General features: G+C 37.5%; 1 protein-coding gene across 5 annotated transcripts in view; it reads right to left on the minus strand.

The window, feature by feature from the left end:
* Window positions 1-6895: 6895 nt before the first annotated feature.
* Window positions 6896-19498, minus strand: part of SMAD1 (SMAD family member 1) — an 89181-nt gene continuing 76578 nt past the window's right edge. For all 5 annotated transcript variants that reach the window (XM_023227083.1, XM_023227076.1, XM_023227068.2 and 2 more), the window contains 3 exons: window positions 18945-19166; window positions 12006-12262; window positions 6896-8274 (listed from right to left, as the gene is read on the minus strand). In XM_023227083.1, coding sequence (XP_023082851.1) covers window positions 8131-8274; window positions 12006-12262; window positions 18945-19166 — 623 coding nt within the window. In that variant the 3' untranslated portion in view covers window positions 6896-8130. The remainder of the gene's footprint in view (window positions 8275-12005; window positions 12263-18944; window positions 19167-19498) is intronic.

Genomic DNA, 19498 nt, shown 5'->3' on the forward strand with positions numbered 1-19498 from the left:
GATTCAAACAGCAGCTAGTGGAGTGGGAGAATATGATTAGAAAATTACACAAGGAGTGTTTATTGCTTGAGATGGTGCATGTGCAACAGAGAGCACCCACCACTGCCTGAGACAGGCATCAGGGAGGCCTCAAATATTTTTTAAAGGATGAGTTAGAATTTTCCAAGCAGCAGAAGAAGCTCTCGGACAGATGGCTGTGTAAGAGCAAGTAGTTGTTAGTACAGACTGGAGGAGGTGTGGCTAGAGCTTAGCCATGTGTGGGGTCGTGTTAGGAGGATAGGAAGACTATAAAGGGTCCCTACACGTTTTGCAAGTAAATGGCATTTTAAAAATCTCATTACACATGTCATATAGGGGGACAATAGCTTACTGAAGGATTTTCACCAGAGTAGAGTGATCTAATTGGCATTTTGGAAAGACGGTGTGAAAGATGTACTGGAGATGGGGAGGCTGGAGCAGGTTAACACACTTTACACACATCTCTTTGTAGATTCCCTTGAGGAAAATATCCACTTGCCTGAGCACTATGCTTATACTTCAATTTTTGATGCTGACAAGCCTTTTTGTGCTAATTGGTAATCAGGGTTTGCTGGGAGGCATCTGACCTCATATCCATCCACTATGATTGGTTGGTTTTTATCCCCGGTTTGATAAGATATCACATAAGCTTTTATATCCAACATTTGTGGCCACAAATATGTTTTAACTAATTGGAATAAAAGAGCTTGCAAATATATTGTGAATGTCAGCTTTGGTTAGCCTTAATTTGCCACCTCTGAAATGGTGGCCTGGGTGCCACAGATGCTACAGATTGGCTCAAATGTTTTAACACTGTAAACACTTTATTTCACTGGGCAAAACTTGACCGTTTTCTATGTTATATAATTGGGAATGCTATTTATATATTCCCAAGAGGATGCTCACTACTTTGCCTCACCTTATTTGTTCTTTCATTCCACAAATATGCACTGGGCCCCTACTATATTCCAGGAAATGTTCAAGGCACAGTGGACACACTGTTGTGTAAGACAAAAAAGGTCCTTTATCAGGTGATAAGTGCCAAAAAGAATTCAAGTAGGTGATGGGATAGAGAGTGCCTCAGGGTGATACTCACGAAGGAGCCATCCATGCAATCTGTCAGGAGGAGCACTGGAGGAAGAGGGAATAAATAGCTGGCACAAAGATTTAGACTGCTCCCTTGTGGCTTGCATTCATTCCTGCTTATTTTGTCTTAAGATTGTTATGACAACCATACTCTATGCATCGGGAAATAATCTGTGGCTTCATATAGAAATACATTCATCCCTCAATGGATGAGTATAACTAGTCCAAAATTTTTGCTCATAAGCCTGGACTGGTGTTGTCAATCAAGCATTAATTATCGTTAAAGGAGTAATTTCATAAAGAAATTTATAATAAAGTGCTTCGTATTGCCACATATCAATGCTCAGACATGTTTCTACTAGAAAGAATGAGAAGCCATTAAATGATTGCCTGTTTAGGTGGAGTCACTGTGCATGTGCAGGAATGTTGCAATAGTGGCTCAGATACAGCCAGTAGCTCCTCTAAGGATGAGGTGATTTTCTGAAATAGTAAACATTTCTAGAGAAATTTTGAAACAAAACAAAGTACATCCTTCTCTACATTGACACAGTCATTGCATTCCTGGAAAATTCCATGTAAGTACTTTGTATTTGATATATAATATTGCATAATGATCCAGGCTCAGATAACGATTGACAGGCAAAATGAAGGACCTTCTCACTATAGTGGGATATCTAGCATTCCTGACTCTGCCTGCTAGATGCCAGTTGCAGTCCCTCTTTCCAATCATTTCAACAATAAAAATTTCTCCCATGAAGTTCCAAGCACTCCTCAGGAATGAGAACCACTGAGCCATCGGAAGGAGTTTGGATTTATTCAAAGTACTATGGGAATCCACTGAAAGATTTTATTCTGGGAAGTAACATAAACTGATTTGCATTTTCCAGAGTGCTCTGGATACCTTGTGAAGAAGTGGTAGCAGGGGCAAGAGTGGTGGCAGGGAGACTTTGGCAACAGATAACTAGCCTCAGGCAAGGCAGCAGGGAAGGAGCAGAGATGGAAAGAAATTCATAGACTATGGATGTTTTCAGGGTGAAGGCAACAGGTTTTACTGATGGTATTGATGTAAGATGAGAAAAGATTTTTGGCTTTAGCAACTGAGTGAATGATACATACCTTTATGGAACCTAGGAGAAATCCATGGCTTTTGTCTTCTTAATGTTTTTAAATTTAACATGGTCTGAACTCATGATCCCCATGCCACTCCCAAGTTTGAGATGACAGCCATGTGGAGATGTCAAGTTAGATATATGAGTTCCTGTGAGATGCTCTGGTTGGAGACACATGTGGGAGTCAATGGTACACAGAAGGCATCCAAAGCCCTGGGATTGGAGACGTGAGGTCACCTTGGGGGAGTGGGTGGATGGAGGAGAGAAAGGCGGCCAGGATAGAGCCTTGGGGACCTTCAGCACTGTTAAATGAGGCACTCTCTTCTATTAATTACTCCATTAAGAGAAAGACTGAGGTTTTTAACATTAATTGTAATGGGAATATTCAATGATTGATGACACCAGTTTTGGCTTATGAACAGAAATTTTGAAACGAATTATACTCATTTATCAAAGCATGAGGATGGACTTCTTCATGAATTTCAAATTATTTCCCAATGCATACAGAATGGATATCATAATAATCTTACGATACCAAAGTAGTAATTAGTGTTTGGATTAAGAGCAGGCTACATAAGGGAGGTCTTGGACTTACGTTCTCCTGAAAAATTACAGATGAAGTCCATTAATCAGTATTTATTGGTCACCCATTGAATAGGCCGTGACATTTTTCAGTTTAAAAATTACTTTCACATTTTCTAAGGGAATTTGATAGATTCAATTTTCTAAATTAAAAAAATGTAACAGCCTTATTGAGGTATAACTCTTATACCATATAATTTTCATCTTTAATTTGAAGTAGTTACAGTGCATTTTCAAATAGACATATGTAAGTTAGAAACTAAATGACCCTGCCAGCTTAACAAAACATAAAACAGCAATTATCGTTTATTGGGCATCAACTTAGGTGACAGGTATGATAAGCAGCATTTAATTGATCCCAATCCTCCCAGCATCCCTGAAGAGTATATCTTCCATTTTACAGAGCGAACATCCCACCTCAAAGGATCTGGAGAACTGGCCAGAGATCACCCCAGAAGAGAGTATACAGGAGTCAGCTCTGAGGCACTGTCTCCTCTGAGAATTTTCCCCTTACTCCTGTCTGGGTTATGTACCGTTCTCTGCTCCTTGCTATCATGGCACTGTGCCATCAGTCTATTTACTTGTCTCTCTTTCCCATTAGAGTTCAGGCCCCTTGAGGGCAGGGCTGAGATTTGTTCACTTTTATCACCCACCACAGTGGCTGACACAGGATTGGTACGCAATAACTGCTTAAAAAATGGAGTCAATCATCATCTCTTTACTAAGCAGGTGATCCAACTAACCTCTAGACTTGCATTTCCTATAGCACGCTACCTCTATGCCAGGTTATCATGACCTAGTTCAAGGATAAACTAATTTAATTATCATGGGTTAATACAGGTGATTTTAGGTTTCTTCTTTTTGTTCATCCCTTACTTTATGGGCCCAGTACGCATCTGCTGCCTGACTCCGCTTTTTTATCCTATGCTTTAAAAATCTTTCATGAACAAGTATTATTTTGGTTAAAACAAAATGATCTATTTAAAAAAGGATCTATCTTTTTTTTTTTTTTTAAACAGCCAAATAGTTTCATACAGTATTACTTAATCCTCATTTGCTTCTAAGGAACAAAAACCCAAATGAAACCACATTAGGCAAAAGGGAGGTGGGGTAGGATAGCAAAGAACAGAAATGTGGCAGGTCTTGGTAAATCCTAGACCCAGGACGCTGGATGCCCTGAGAATTCTCTCTTCTTTATTGTCTCCAGCCCATATAGCAGGTGAGATAACAGGGGACAATTCACAAGGTTTACTGTATCTTCAGCCACTCAGAGACTTTATTTCCAGCTCCAGAATTCCCAAAGAGCAGGTTCCACCCAACAGTGGCCAGAGGTGATATGTCATGCAGTATGATAAATCCCAGTCACCCTGAGGTTGGAAGGCACATCTTTAAAAACTGGGGGGTAGATGCTGGGGCATGGCAAACAACAGTATCTGTCTTGGAGACTTCTCCTGACCACGAGTTTCTCCAATTATCAAAATGCTTCCCAAGATTAAAGCTCAATCTTAAATGACACTTCCTCTGTAAAAACTCCACTGATCTCCAGCCAACCAAGTCTTAACTACTTCTTCCCTCTGTGCTCTTCATTCTACTTTATTTTATAGTAAGTACATATGACTGTAAACTCACAAGAGAAAGAATATAGTATTTAATAGAATTAACTCTAGATTTTAAAGTCAGATCTGAATTGAAACTCTGATTTCCACACCAACTAGCTAGGTGACTTTGGGCAACTTACTTAGCTTCTGAGTTAAATTTCCTCATTTATAAGAAAAATGGTGGCCGGGTGCTGTGGCTCACACCTGTAATCCCAGCACTTTCGGAGGCTGAGGCGGCCTGATCACCTGAAGTCAGGAATTCAAGACCAGCCTGACCAACATGGGAAAATCCCATCTCTACTAAAAATACAAAATTAGCTGGGCATAGTGGCACATGCCTGTAATCCCAGCTACTTGGGAGGCTGAGGCAGGAAAATCACTTGAATCCGGGAGGTAGAGGTTGCGGTGAGCTGAGATCGCGCCATTGCAACCCAGCCAGGTCAGCAAGATTAAAACTCCATCAAGAAAGAAAGGAAAGGAAAGGAAAGAAAGGAAAGAAAGAAAGAAAGAAAGAAAGAAAGAAAGAAAGAAAGAAAGAAAGAAAGAGAGAAAGAAAGAAAGGAAGGAAGGAAGGAAGGAAGGAAGGAAGGAAGGAAGGAAGGAAGGAAGGAAGGAAGGAAGGAAGGAAGAAAGAAAGAAAAATGCCATAAGGAGTTGGGGACACAGTAGTATCTCATATGTCCTTGGGAGGATGACAGACAATGTTTGGGAACCCCCTGCAGAGTCCTGGAAAATAACAGGCTAGGCACTCAAGCATTGCTAGTTTTCTTTCTCCAGGTTTCTCTCTCTAGACTCTGAGTTCCTCAAAGATAAATCTTCCACTGTGTTTATTAAATACTTCAAAGGTAAGTAGGTCTTCATCAAACTCTCTTGAATAAAATTCCTTTCAGGTGTCTTCCCAGCCAGATTTAGCTGGCTGTATTAACACTTATTGAGAGGTTCTAACTGCTTTGCATGTATCAGCTTAATCTTCATGGTAATCCCAGGAAATAGGCTTTATTGTCTCCATTTTACAGATAAGGAAACGGGTGAAGAAAAACTAAGAAACTTGATGGAAGTCAAATACTATCAAATGAAGAATGACGCAATAGCTCTAGGGACCTCCACTTCTAATAGTTGATTTTTTCCATTTCTTTAATTAAACCTTTCCAAGAGACTTATAGCCTCCTATGGCTGGTGACAATGGTCTTCCTAAGATTTCACCAAAAATACATAGAGTTGCACTTAACCATGAAGGACCTACTTATGCACCATGTTGCAAACTCCACAGGTCCCCAACCAGGAGATTTCAATCTACGGGATGATCCTGATGTTTTATCTGATAGAACTTCAAGCTGGCTACCAGCATTGCTACACCCAACTAACAACTTGCATAACTGTCCCACCAGGCAACCATGGGAACTCAAAAATGGCTTTTCACTAGGAAAAGGAGGAGGAATCCTAGCCTGAGCTCTTTATCTCTTTACTTCATTGTTAAGCCTAATAGTTTTAATATCATCTTTGATTTTATCTCACCAATCACTATTATCTAGATCGCCTGTGCTTGAAATGACTTAGGTAAGTGGAAAATAAGAGCGTATGGGAGAGTTCAACTGATCCCCACACTTGCATGGCGGATGCGTTTTTAAGGCATCTACACCTCAATTTTGTGACAAGGCCCAACTATATTATTTCCACTTGACAAATGAAGAAACAGAGATTCACAGAAGTTAAGTGACCCAGCAAAGATGTGCGTGAATTTGCGTTACAATGTAGGACTGTCTGTCCAGGGATTTCTCTACTTATATCATGATGTTTTTTGGACACAAAAAGCAGCAGTAGAAATTTTTGCTTGGTCATAGTTTAGGGAATAGATGTTGTATTTTGGGGGTGAAAAAGCAAGGCATTCTTTTCTTTCAAACCAGGTTTAAAAAGGGAGGGTCCTTAAATTTCAGGTCTCATAAACACACTCCAGGAAAGATACACAAAAATGTAAAGGAGAAAGAATGGCATCTATTGGGGCAGGAAATAATCTAAGTGTCCTTCAATCCCTGTGTCCCTCATTGGGAAACTTTTTTGTGGGGGAACGGGTAGTGTTGGGATCATCCCAGCCTTAAATAGACTGCAAAAGGATCTGCTGCACTGTGAGTTCTCATCCCACCCCCTTTATTACCTCCTCCCACAGTCACGCTTGCATCTTCATCTGAAGTTTAGAAATTGTTGCTTTGGTTGACTGCCTGGTACTAACCAACAAGTGCTGCTGCTGTAATTTCTAAAATCAAAAAGTTTATACACGTAAGATTTTTGTAGTTTTTCTTAATTTTTAAAGGTGTACATGTCCTGTGTTTTGTGACTGAAATTGGCTCCAGTCTCTTCATGCTGCTGTGTCCAGTCTCTGAAATAGTAATTTCACTCATGTTTGGTGGAGGATATTTAAGAAAAAAACTCTCAGAAGGGTAGCAAACTTTACTGATCCTAAAATCTAGTAGGTGAACAAAGGAAATGACAAATTTTTAATCAAAGTAAGCAATGACAGGTTTATTGAAAATTTCCAGTAGAGAAAACCCACTAGTTTTGGAATAAAAGTACTCAATGTACGAGAGCATAAGTGAATACAAAAAATTAACAGAAGAAAAATAAAACCAAACATAATACAAAAAAATTTAAAAAGTTTGAAATGAATTCAAACTGGGATGTTCTTTAAATCCTCCAAATATTTAACAGAGTTACTAAGTTTGGCAAAAAATTCACTTGAAAATTAAAGCCTATTTCTGTACTGTAAACTCTGTAAAAACTGCTTATTAAATTCAAGCACTCCATATAACTGGTATTGAAACATGTAGGCAATTTCAGAATAGCAGGAATTATTCATTTGTTCTCAGTTACATGAATTAACCAGCTGCAGAACTGCCTTTTGAAGAGCATGAGATAAAAGAATGCCAAAAGAGAGAGAAAAAAATGATAAAAATCTCTAAAAAATAGAAACACAGCAAAATTCAGATATCAGTTTGTTTCTTTAAAGCAACAAACTGAATTTTTACAGTATAATCTACATTTGCAGTTGTCATTTCCCTCTTCCCCCCACCCACCTCAAATACTCCTAAATTCACTAGTCTAATCAATTCTTAACTTCCAAATACTCTGTACATACATATTTAGCAAAGAGCATATGCCTAGCATTATTCTGACAGCAAGTAAGGTCAGTATACAATTTTAGAAAGATTATTATGTATATCATCAAGACTAACCTTTACTTAAAACAAACAAACAAAACCATCGCTAAACAAATAGTTTTAAAATATTATGAAAACCCATGAAAAGAAGACTCAACATGGGCTCTAAACCTGATAAAACACGTTTCAGAACAACTATTAATGCTAAACTTCTGCCCAACGATGACCTTAAAGTGCCAAACACCAAAGAATCTCTTAGGACCATTTTCTAATAGACAATTTGTCCCTGGCTTGGCCATTTCTCCTTTAACTATACACAAAGTCCTGCTAAAAGTCTGCATTTTAGTTTGATTTTACAATAGAATGTTACGATGTAAACTAAACAGGTTCTTGATATCAACAGTATGCTACCAAGGTGGTTTTTTTTGTTTTGTTTTGTTGTTTAAATTTCTGAATCCAACAGTTGGTCACAGAGGTCAAGTATTATCAAGGCTCCTTTGTCAGTTCTCAATCGTGTCTGACTCATCCATCCTTCAAGTACATGCAAGGCTCAATAGTTTTCAAGAGGCAGATGCCTGGGGCCATTTAAGACACAGATGAAATAGGATTATGAGGTGAACCCATTTGAGTAAGAACTTTATCCAGCCACTGGAGGGGGCCGTGCAGATGTATCTCAATCCAGCAGGGGGTGCTAGTAACATCCTGGCGGTGGTATTCTGCTCCCCAGCCCTAGGAAAAACATACCGGAGGTCATTTAACTTGTTTTAACTCAGTGGTTAAACTTATTAAGTAAGAAGGGTTCACACAACCAAGACTCTGATTAAAGCTATGCATCTTTCCTCCCTGCCCCCCGCCGCCGGGGAGAAAAAGACACACATGTACAAACACACACATAATTTGGCAAGCAATTTCAAGGGATGGATGTTAGCTCCCCAGGCGGAATCCATGGATTCCAATAAGAATACCGGTCTTGAGGAATGAAGGTTTTAAAATACATTATAAAGTTGTCTTAATAAAGACACTTTAAAACTTTTATTTTAATTGCCCATTTCTGATAGTAATGTAATAGCTATTATTAAATTCTCATTTTATCAAGAAAATAAAACAAAAAAGCTATGCTAGACAGACTGACATTCAATTTCTTCCTTATTCGGCCACTGAATCAGCCTCCTATCAACACACAGCTCTTGATCTTTCAATCTCTAAGCAAAACGGGCAGGAGTACATTCAAGTATCCAAAAAGCTATTATTGACACCTAGCCATTGCCATGAATCAATACATTCTATCATTCATTTGTACAAGAAGGTAGCTTGTCAGAACTACTGCACCAAGACAGTAGAGTTCCACAGAATAAAGTCTCTATGAAAAAGAGAAAAGTAACTGCTACTGCAAAGACCAAAAACTCATTGGTGGGGATGGACAATGATTAATCCTTTAGTCACTGTTTCATGAGGAGTATCAGAGAAGGTTGGGTTCTATTTATTTCTGCTACCTATCTACTCCAGCAGTTTTAAGAAATAGATCTGGGACCAGGCGCAGTGGCTCACACCTGTAATCCCAGCACTTTGGGAGTCCGAGACGGGCAGATCACCTGAGGTCGGGAGCTCCAGACCAGCCTGGCCAACATGGTAAAACCCCATCTCTACTAAAAATATAAAAGGTAGCCAGGTGTGGTGGTGTATCCCTGTAATCCCCGCTACTTGGGAAGCTTAGGCATGAGAATCACTTGAATCCAGGAGGCGGAGGTTACCGTGAGTCAAGATCACACTACTGCACTCCGGCCTGGGTGACAGAGCAAGACTCTATCTCAGGCAGGTGGATCACTTGAGATCAGGAGTTTGAGACCAGCCTGGCCAACGTGGCGAAACTCTGACTCTACTAAAAATACAGAAATTAGCCGGGTGCTGTGGCACACGCCTGTAATCCCAGTTACTCGGGAGCCTGAGGCAGGAGAATTGCTTGAACCTGGGAGGCAGAGGTTGTAGTGAGCCGAGATCATACCATTGCACTCCAGCCTGGGTGACAGAGGAAGACTCTGTCTTAAAAAAAAAAAAAAAAGAAAGAAAGAAAAGGAAATATATCCGAATATCAAAACTTGTATAAACTACATCTATATAGATATATGTAACTATATAGATGTATGTACACTCATGCATTTGTAAATATAAACAAACTCCTAAATTTAATTTACAGGCTTATGTGCAGGTTTCTCCATCAGATATCAACATCTTTGAAGGCAGGAATTGATCTTTTCCTCCAATATATAGCATAATGACAGAAAGCAGAAGCTCTATAAATATGTGTTCAGCTGAGCTGACTTGGACTTTTCAGACATAGAGTTTAAAGTACAAATAATTTATAAAATATGTTCTATGTTATCATCCAAAAATGATCATTTTAAAAACAGCACAAGATTGGCTATTGTTAGTAAAATGTTCTCTTATAATTTCTTTAAAATGTTGAATGGGAGAGGATAAAGTATGCAGTCTATGTAATAAAGAACAGTTCTGTAAAAACTGTGTGCACATTTTTTGTTGCTAACATATGATAAACAGCTTCTCTTTAACATTCAGCAGGATTTTAAAATATTATTTACCTTCAGCTCTCTAAATCCAACTTCCAGGCTAAGTTCATTATATCTTGTATAACTCTCCATTCTAGTGCTTATCAGATTATAATTAAAGATATACTAAAGCATAAGGATCTTGATGATAGAGACTTTAGGTGCTTTTTCATCTTTGTATTACTTCCCTGAAATAGTGCTAAAATATCTGCTGAACGAATAAAATCTAATAAATTTTGAATGCATAACTTTGCACTATAAATACTTTTATTAGTGTAAAGGTTGTTTTTACTTGTGTAAAAGTAAATTATTAAAACTGTACAAAAGTAAAATAATGAACATTGATTGGATAAACAATAAAAATGAGTTTGAGCAGGAAGCTAATTGGAACATTAAAGTCATAAATTCTCCTAGAGTGGTCCTTCAATAATAGACTCACTGAGAGACCTTAATAATAATTACCACAGTTCTCAACTCCATCCACCCCCATTTCAAAGATAATAAACATGAGAACCAGAGAAGAAATCTGTGCCTTAATCACACAGTTAAAATGGCAGAAAAAACTGGAAACTGCACCTCGACTCTCAAGAGTTGTTCTTTCCTCCATAACAATAAAAACAATAAACGAAAACACTTCTGGCAGGTCACTGTTCTTATTTTAAAAACCATTTGAGCCAAATGCTAAGTCAAAAATTAAACAGCACATGTTAATAATGAATAAGATAGGCCTTTGTAGCCCCATATGTACATAGCATATAGGTCAACCTCTTTAAAGGGTAAAAAAATTTTCTTAATACTAACAAGGTACCAGACTCAGCTACAAATAACTGTTGAAGTACACTGCAAAAAGGAAGCAAGCAAGCAAACAAACAAAAACAAACACTAAGGGAACACACTGAAAATCTAAGATGCTTTAAATAAGCAGGAAAAGTAATTATATTCAGGAAAAGATATCTTTGATCTAAGGGATGATTAACAAGTAAGGCTCCAAAATTATCCTCAGTAATAAATACATGACAAAACAGGTTTAACAACAAGTTGGGTGAGCTTCTGAACAGAAGACATAAAAGGTAATGACCTCACTCAAATATATAATTAGTTCTGTTTCTCAAAGTACAAGAGGATGAAACTTATTTTTGAGAATTCAGAGACAGGTCAGCTACTAGAATAAGTCACTGACTCATGAAATCTAATTGGATGTTTAAGGTTTTTTAGATTTCAATGGCATCCTAAAAATTTTTATTTCTCAAAGGCAGAAGATGAGACAGCATAAAGATCAATTATTATGAGCAATGTGTTTAACCTTCTCCCTCATCAAACCTTACAATGCAATCTTTGAGCTAAGGCATCTATTTGTCTTGGGCAAGGGCCTTATTAACTTTTGAATTGTAAGAAAATCATGAGGCTTACTGAAACCACTAAAAAAACCTGACCAAACACAATTTACAATGTGATGAACTTTAAGTTTTACAAAAAGATCACTTCCTTACTGTTGAAACAAAAACAAGCATTACCATCATAAAAGTACTAAAAACAAAGAACAAAAAGTAAGGAAGATGTTTACTCAACTGATCTTGTAAAACAACCATGTATTTAAATTATATTTTAAACATGTAACATAACATATTCTACTGGTAATACAATAGCTAAAGTGGTGCTATGTGAATAAGGAAAAGGCTATTAAAACCCACAGCTATTGATATTTAATACAAGTACTCCTATGTTCCTATGATATTTTCCTAATAATTGACACTCTCGTTACAGTTTAAAAATGCCTAGATAATAAGTCAGCTAATATGAACATATTATCAAGAGGATATAGATTCACATATTGCAAAAAAAAAAGCACAGCAAAAGTATGTGAGACCCTAAATGGAGGAGTCAGAGCTCACTTACCTTCACAAAGCTCATACGTATAGTACACATTTTTGTAAGCTCATAGACTGTCTCAAATCCATGGTTCACAGACTGTGCCAATAACTGAGCAAATTCTTGGTTGTTAAAAATTTTCAGACTACACCCACTAGGGATCTTGCAAACAGTAGTAGGATGAAATCCATGATGGTAGTTGCAGTTCCGACTTTGCACAAAGATGCTACTGTCACTAAGGCATTCGGCATACACCTCCCCTCCAACATAATAAAGATGAACTCCTATTGGAAGACAAAGCATATAATTTAGTTATTATTAATTTTTATAGCTCAAAGGCACCTGTGCAGCTTCAACACAGAAACTTAAATTTACATGGATTTAAACTTTGGCTAGTTAGATAGCTATTCTCTAAGTCCTGTACAACAGGGGTCCCCAACCCCTGGGGCCATGGACCCGTATCAGTCTGTGGCCTGTTGGAAACCAGGCCACACAGCAGGAGGTGAGTAAGCATTACAGCCTGAGCTCCCCCTCCTGTCAGATCAGCGGCAACATTAGATTCTCATAGAAGCATGAACCCTATTGTGAACTGTGCATGTGAGGGATCTAGGTTGCGTGCTCCTTATGAGAATCTAATGCCTGATGATCTGAGTGGAACACTTTCATCCTGAAACTATCCCTTCCCCATCCCCTGCGGAAAAATTGTCTTCCATGAAATTGGTCCCTGGTGCCAAAAGATTGGGGTGGCTGATGTATGACTGATAAAATCTTAGTTAACTATATTAGTTAATACAGTATCTAGGAGGTTTCTAGAAAATAACAAAATGTTTAAAAAAATACTAATAGGCCGGGCACAGTGGTTCCGGCCTGTAATCTCAGCACTTTGGGAAGCCAAGGTGGACAGATTGCTTGAGTTCAGGAGTTCAAGACCAGCCTGGGCAGCATGGTGAAACCCTGTCTCCACAAAAAAAAAAAAAAAAAAAGAAAAGAAAAAAATTAGCATAGTGGTGCACGCCTGTAGTCCCAGTTACACAGAGGCTGAGGTGGCAGCATTGCTTGAGGCAAGGAGGTCAAGGCTGCAGTGAGCTGTGATCAAGCCACTGCACTCCAGATTGGGTGACAGAGTGAGACCCTGTCTCAAATAACAACAACAACAACAACAACAACAAAATGAAGCAATTTCATTTTGGTAAGTAATTAATGTTCTACTTGGCCAGACATGGAAAGTGTATTTTCACTCTAAAAATACAACATAATAAAACCTGGATGCTATGTATTTACTATAAAGCGCTCTTGCATTTCTTGTACAGCTAAGATGTTTGGAAAATTTTAGAAAGGGAAGAGAGGAGAAAGAGAAGAGAGGAACTGTAAAGTCACAGGTGGAAGAAGTATTGCCAAGAGCTGTAAGATATAAGAACCAGTTAAAAAAACCATGAAAATGAAACTAGAAAAGTCATACGGTGTATGTAAAATTAGATCTCACTAAACGATCACCTGCTCCTAACTTCTTCCTTTGAGACCCAGGGTGCTTAAAGTGTAGGAAATTGGTCTTACCCTGCCTTTAAAAAAAGTAAAGTAGAGGTAAAAAACTCATTCTCACAAAGCCCCACACCACTGTGGGAGATGACTTTATATAGGTCACCCAGCAGCGTTAGATCCCATGTGGGTTTAAATGATCCACCTTGTAGGTAACTCTGGTATGACTTAGTCAAGGCTATACTGTGTCTCATAGAAAATGTTACATGTTGTGTTTATATGTATACACAACAGTGAGGATTTCTGTAACAATTAAATAGCTGCTGGAGCAGAAGCCCATTTGTTTGGCCTGATGTAGGGAAAACAATTTAAGAGTGTGTGTGCTACTAATTTTTCCTGATAAAACTGACACATTTTCATCCTGAAAAATCAGAAAGTAAATCAAAATATAAAGAGGCGGAAAATGTTATCACTCTTTTAGTGACTCAGAGGCAATAATTATTAATAGTTTGATACACTGTATTTGGTTTTGGCTATCATTAAAATGTCTTTGCAAACATTTAAAATATCTGTATGATTGTATGAGTGTTTTTAAAATGATTTTCCCATTAGTGGACCACTGGCTTGATAGCAAGTTTCTGCTTTTATAGTAATGCCATGATAAATGTCTCTGGACAATTTTTGATAATATCCTTAGGAGAGATTCCTGGAAGTTAAATTATTGGATCGAAGACTGCTGATTAACTCTGCCAAATGACTTTCCAGAATGCATCAATTTACACTGTCACCAGCAGTGCAGGAATGCTTTTCTCATTTCACCCGTGCCAGTACTGAATCTGCGTGTAGAGCAAAAATAAAATTTCCCTAATTTATAGTTGACAAATAATTGTTTAATTTGCCTGTGAGGCTGAGTATGCTCTCATAGTTTATTAGCCATCTGTGTTTCTCTTGTGAATTCACTGTTCATACTTCTTACCTACTTATCTCACTGGGGTCCTATTTTTATTTTTTTTATGAACTGTTCATGTAAGAAGGATATAAATACTTTCTTGTTTCCCTATTAGTCCTTTGTCTTTTATTTGTGACATATTTTTAACCTACAGAAGTTTGCAATCTCTTAGTCAAACCTTTTACAATCCTTTGTTGATTTTATGCTTAGAAAATTTCTACCTCTCTGATCAAGCATATTTTCTTCTAGCTTTTTAATTGTTTGCCTTTTGAAAAACATTCAACTCATTAATCTGTTTGCATATATAGTATGAGGTCAGGGTTTCTCTTTCCCAGCCTCACCCAAAAGTTAACTTGGTTTTGTAGAACCATTAGAAGACTCTACTGATTTGCTATGCTTCACTTAACATACATTATATTTTTATGTACAGAATAGTCTGAGTTTAACTCATTCTACTGTTTTGTCTACACACTGGTTTACTTGTAGTTTTACAATGTTTTATTAACCCTAATGCCAATAATTTTTTTCTTTATTTTTCCATTTACAAAGTTAGCTAGCCTTACTTGCTTATTCTTCCAGGTAATATTCAGAATACATTTTCCAGTTTTCAAAAAAATCACACTGTGATTCTGAAAAGAGTTGTTTCAACCTATAAATTAAATTACATGGAATTAATACGCTTAAAATGTTCTCACAATATTAAGCCTTCCCTTTAAGGAACACAGACTGCCTATTTATTCAAATTTTCCCTCTCTCAGTTAAATTTGGTTTCTTCATGTAATTCTCACATATTGCAGGTTCAGATTATTTCAAAGAAACTGATGTTTTCTGTGGCTATTGGGAAGGGGATTTCCCCTTTCATTATATTTTCTAACTGGTTATTACCAGATTAAAGGAAAATGACTTACATAATTTTTAAAAGATAGATTCTTTGGAAGTTTCTAGATAAATAATCATATCATTTGAATAGGCACAATGCCCAACCATAATACTGGCATGGATGAAGGGAGAAAGGCACTCATATATTTCTGGTATGAATGCAAATTCATTTTATGCATGCATGTATGTATTTATTTATTTTATTTTAATTAATTAATTTATTTTGAGACAGTCTCCCTCTGTCACCCAGGCTAGAGAGCAGTGACTTGATCTCAGCTCACGGCAACCTCCGCCTCCCAAATTCAAGTGATAACTTTTCCTCTGCCTCCCGAGTAGCTGGGATTACAGGCATGTGCCACCATACCTGGCTAATTTCTGTATTTTTAGTAGAGACCCGGTTTCACCATGTTGCCCAGGCTGGTCTCGAACTCCTGACCTCAACTGATCCACCTGCCTTAGTGTCCCAAAGAGCTGGAATTACTTTTTGGAAAGTAATTGGGTGAAATATATCAGTAGATTTTGATCTACTAATTTCACTTCAAGAATCTATCCTGAGAATATTGTCAATCACACATATCATCTACACATAATAATCCTGCCTTATTTCCATTATCTATAATTGTATATTTGAGTACACTATTCAGGGCATCTGGAACAATTTTAAATAACAGCATTCCAAGAATCCTTATTTTCTTAATAATGTTTTAGGAGGAAATGTCCCATAGTACAATTTTTTTTTTGTTACTTTGGGGTAAGAGTCATCTTTAGAATTTAATGAAAAGTATGTCCTTTCCTCCCAAATGTATGCAAAATTTTGTTTATATACAATTTCAGAGGTTTGCAGACCATAGAGAGGTATCTATGTATGTTATGAACCTAGGTTCTAGCATTTCATTATTAAATTTATAGTCAGAGTTTTTTCCTTTAATTATACAAGAAAGTATCTACCAATTCCTGATTTAAGAGTTGGAGTTTTCTTCCCCTCAGGATTAAATGTTACACTTTATCTTGAGTGCTTTTAAAGCATCTAATAAATAACCTTTTAATCTGGTCCACTGTTCTAAATTTCACAGGTCACTGTTTCATACTTTTACCCTGGAAATAATTTCAGATTTGTAGAAAAGTTTGAAAGGCAACAAAGAAAAACAGAACAAAGAATACCCGTATAACCATTATCCAGATGCATCTATTGTGACAATTTACTCCATCTGCTTGATCGCTTGGGCCCTCTCTCCCCACTGCTGCTGCACACGCACCATGCATGTGTCTGTCTGTCTGTATGTATGTATTGTAACACAGGTTTTAGGTAGATAGGTGGTGAGTAGACAGGTATCTTTACATACTAATTTCTTCCTGAACCACTTCCTTAAATACTTAAGTATCTCCTAAGAATAGTGATAGTCTCTTATATAGCCATAGTATAGTTGGCAATGCTAATACATTTAACATTGGTCTAATCCACCATTCATATTTCAGTTTTGCCTGCTGACCTCAATAATGTCCTTTACAATATTAATATTTTTCTCCTGTTCAGTACAGGATCATATCCAGGGCTAGATATTGCATGCAGGTGTCATATCTCTTTAACTACTTTTAATCTGAAACATTTCCATACCTTTGTCTTTTGACACTGACATCTTGGAAAAATTAGTCCCCCTTCTTCACCCTTTTTAATAGAATGTTTTGAGTCTGTCTGATATTTCCTCAGGATTAGATTCGGATTTGCATTATCAGCTGGAATCCTGTGTAGGTGATGTTATGGCCTTCTCAGGGTATGACATCTGGAGGTATATGATACCCATCTGTCTCTCATCGGTGATGATAATTTTGATCTCCCAGTCAAAACTGGGCATCCATCAATTATACAATTACAATTAAAATACAAATGATACACTTTCTCCACTGTTTAGTTAATGCTTTTTATTCTCCGTCATATTAAAAGGCAGTTTGAGGATAAACACTCTTAAGACCATGCAAATATACTGATTCTCCTAAACATTTTCTTTATATTTAGCATCCATTGATGATTCTTGCCTGATCCTTACTACGATGGTTGCAAAATGATGACATTCAAACTTTAGCACTCACTCTGTATTTGTCAACCAGCCTTCCCCATTCACTTAATTATCTATTTATTATGAGTATGGACTTATGAATTCATATTGTTTTTCAATGGTGTAAAATTCAATGCCATACTGAGGCCAGGCACAGTGGCTCACAACCTGTAATTCCAGAACTTCGGGAGGCCAAGGCAGGCTGATCATTTGAGGTTAGGAGTTCGAGACCAGCCTAGCCAACAAGGTAAAACTCAACGACTCCACTAAATATACAAAAATTAGCCGAGCATGGTGGTGAACACCTGTAATCTCCCAGTTACTGAGGAGGCTGAGACACAAGAATCACTTGAACCTGGGAGGTGGAGGTTGCAGTGAGCCAAGATCACACCACTGGACTCCAGCCTGGGTGACAGGGGGAGACTCCATTTCAAAAAAATATAAATAAATAAATAAAATGAAGTAAAATTCATCACTGTAATTATTTTGGGGCTCAAATTGTCTGAGAGTTGGCTCCTGAGGCATGCCCCATGATTTCCATAAGCATTTCTTTACTTTCCGCCACAACAAGATGCTCTAGGGTCCTCCTGTGCCTACCTATCCCAGCCTAGGGGTCAGCCATTTCTTCAAGGGGCCCTAGCTCCTTTTAGTGGGACATGGTATTAGTGATGATGATCTGAACACTAGACATGCTTATTGCTACTGGGTATGTACGCTTCTGGGCCCTTTCAGCAGGCAGATCAGAAACCATATGCACGTAAAAACACATATACAGATGCATACACATGCACATACGTAATACATGAGAACTTAAACATACATACACATAAGTATTATTAAAATCAGAATTTTGCATTGATACTTCTATTCTCCTTCATAGAGTTTATTTTTTGCTCCCCTATGCATTTATATGTCTATCTTCCACAGTGGAAACCCAGGCTCCCAACAATATCCACACATTTAGTCATTTGCTTCATCTTTACATATGAAAATTTCAGAATGGTTTCACTCATACTGCTATGAAATAATCAAGTTTACTAAAAAGAATTCAGGATTTATTTGAAATCCTGCCCCTACTCTATCTATTCCACTCAGCCTAGGCTGAGGATATGGACAGTTGCTCTTATATGGACAGTTGTTCAATCTGGTGTCCCTGTGAAAGTACATTCACTGCAGGGTTCTATCGTGCCCCCTTGCACGATGTTTGTGCTAGAATCTAGTTCTTTCTTTTCTATTTACTGAGTTATGGTATTCATCTGAAATACAATTAAGCAATTAACTTTAATTTGCTTTTAATTTTAGGTTGTAATTCATTTTTTAACAGCCAATTTATTCGGTAGCAAAGTATCATACAGAATAGTGTCTTAAAATGGCAAATCATAATTTCAAGTAATTAATTTCAATATTATGACAGTTGATCGACCACAAAAATCACTGACTGCAAGAGCTTCCTGATAGCAGAAACTGGAAAAATATTTACAAACTGCAGCAAGTGAAATGACTTGGTCTTTGCTACACTAGTTTGTTACAGGAATGATTTTAAGTCAGCTCTGGAGGAACAGGGACACAACAGATAAACATCTGAAAGAGGTTAAAGCAAAAACTCACCTTTTCCAATATGCCGCCTGGTGTTTTCAATAGTGGAATTCCGGTTAACATTGGAGAGCAGCCCAAGGCAGAAACGGTTCTTATTGTTGGAAGGATCAGTGAAACCATCCACCAACACACTTGTGGAGGAGGCATGGAACGCTTCACCCACACGATTGTTGAGCTCATAGTAGACAATAGAGCACCAGTGTTTTGGTTCCTCATAAGCAACCGCCTGAACATCTATAGGAAAGAAAACGTTATATCAACCAAAGTTAGTGCCTCAGGCTCTCAAAAACTGAAACCGTGTGGTTGAATTGGCTCAGGATCATGGAATGAAGACATTGGAAAAGCAATTGCTATTATAATGTATACAGTTTTTCTATGATGTTTAAAGCAGGTACTTCGTAACTAAATATGACATTCTCCTTATTCTCCTAATTGGAGAAAACTGGAAAACCATTTTCTCCAGTTACTATCAGATAACCAAAACACCAGATAAGGAAGCACAGCAAAAACTTTTGTTGAATATTAACAATATGCTAATTGCTTTGTAATATGCAGAAATGGAAATC

The sequence above is a fragment of the Piliocolobus tephrosceles genome, chromosome 3, assembly GCF_002776525.5.
Source record: "Piliocolobus tephrosceles isolate RC106 chromosome 3, ASM277652v3, whole genome shotgun sequence".
NCBI classification, from domain to species: Eukaryota; Metazoa; Chordata; class Mammalia; order Primates; family Cercopithecidae; genus Piliocolobus; species Piliocolobus tephrosceles.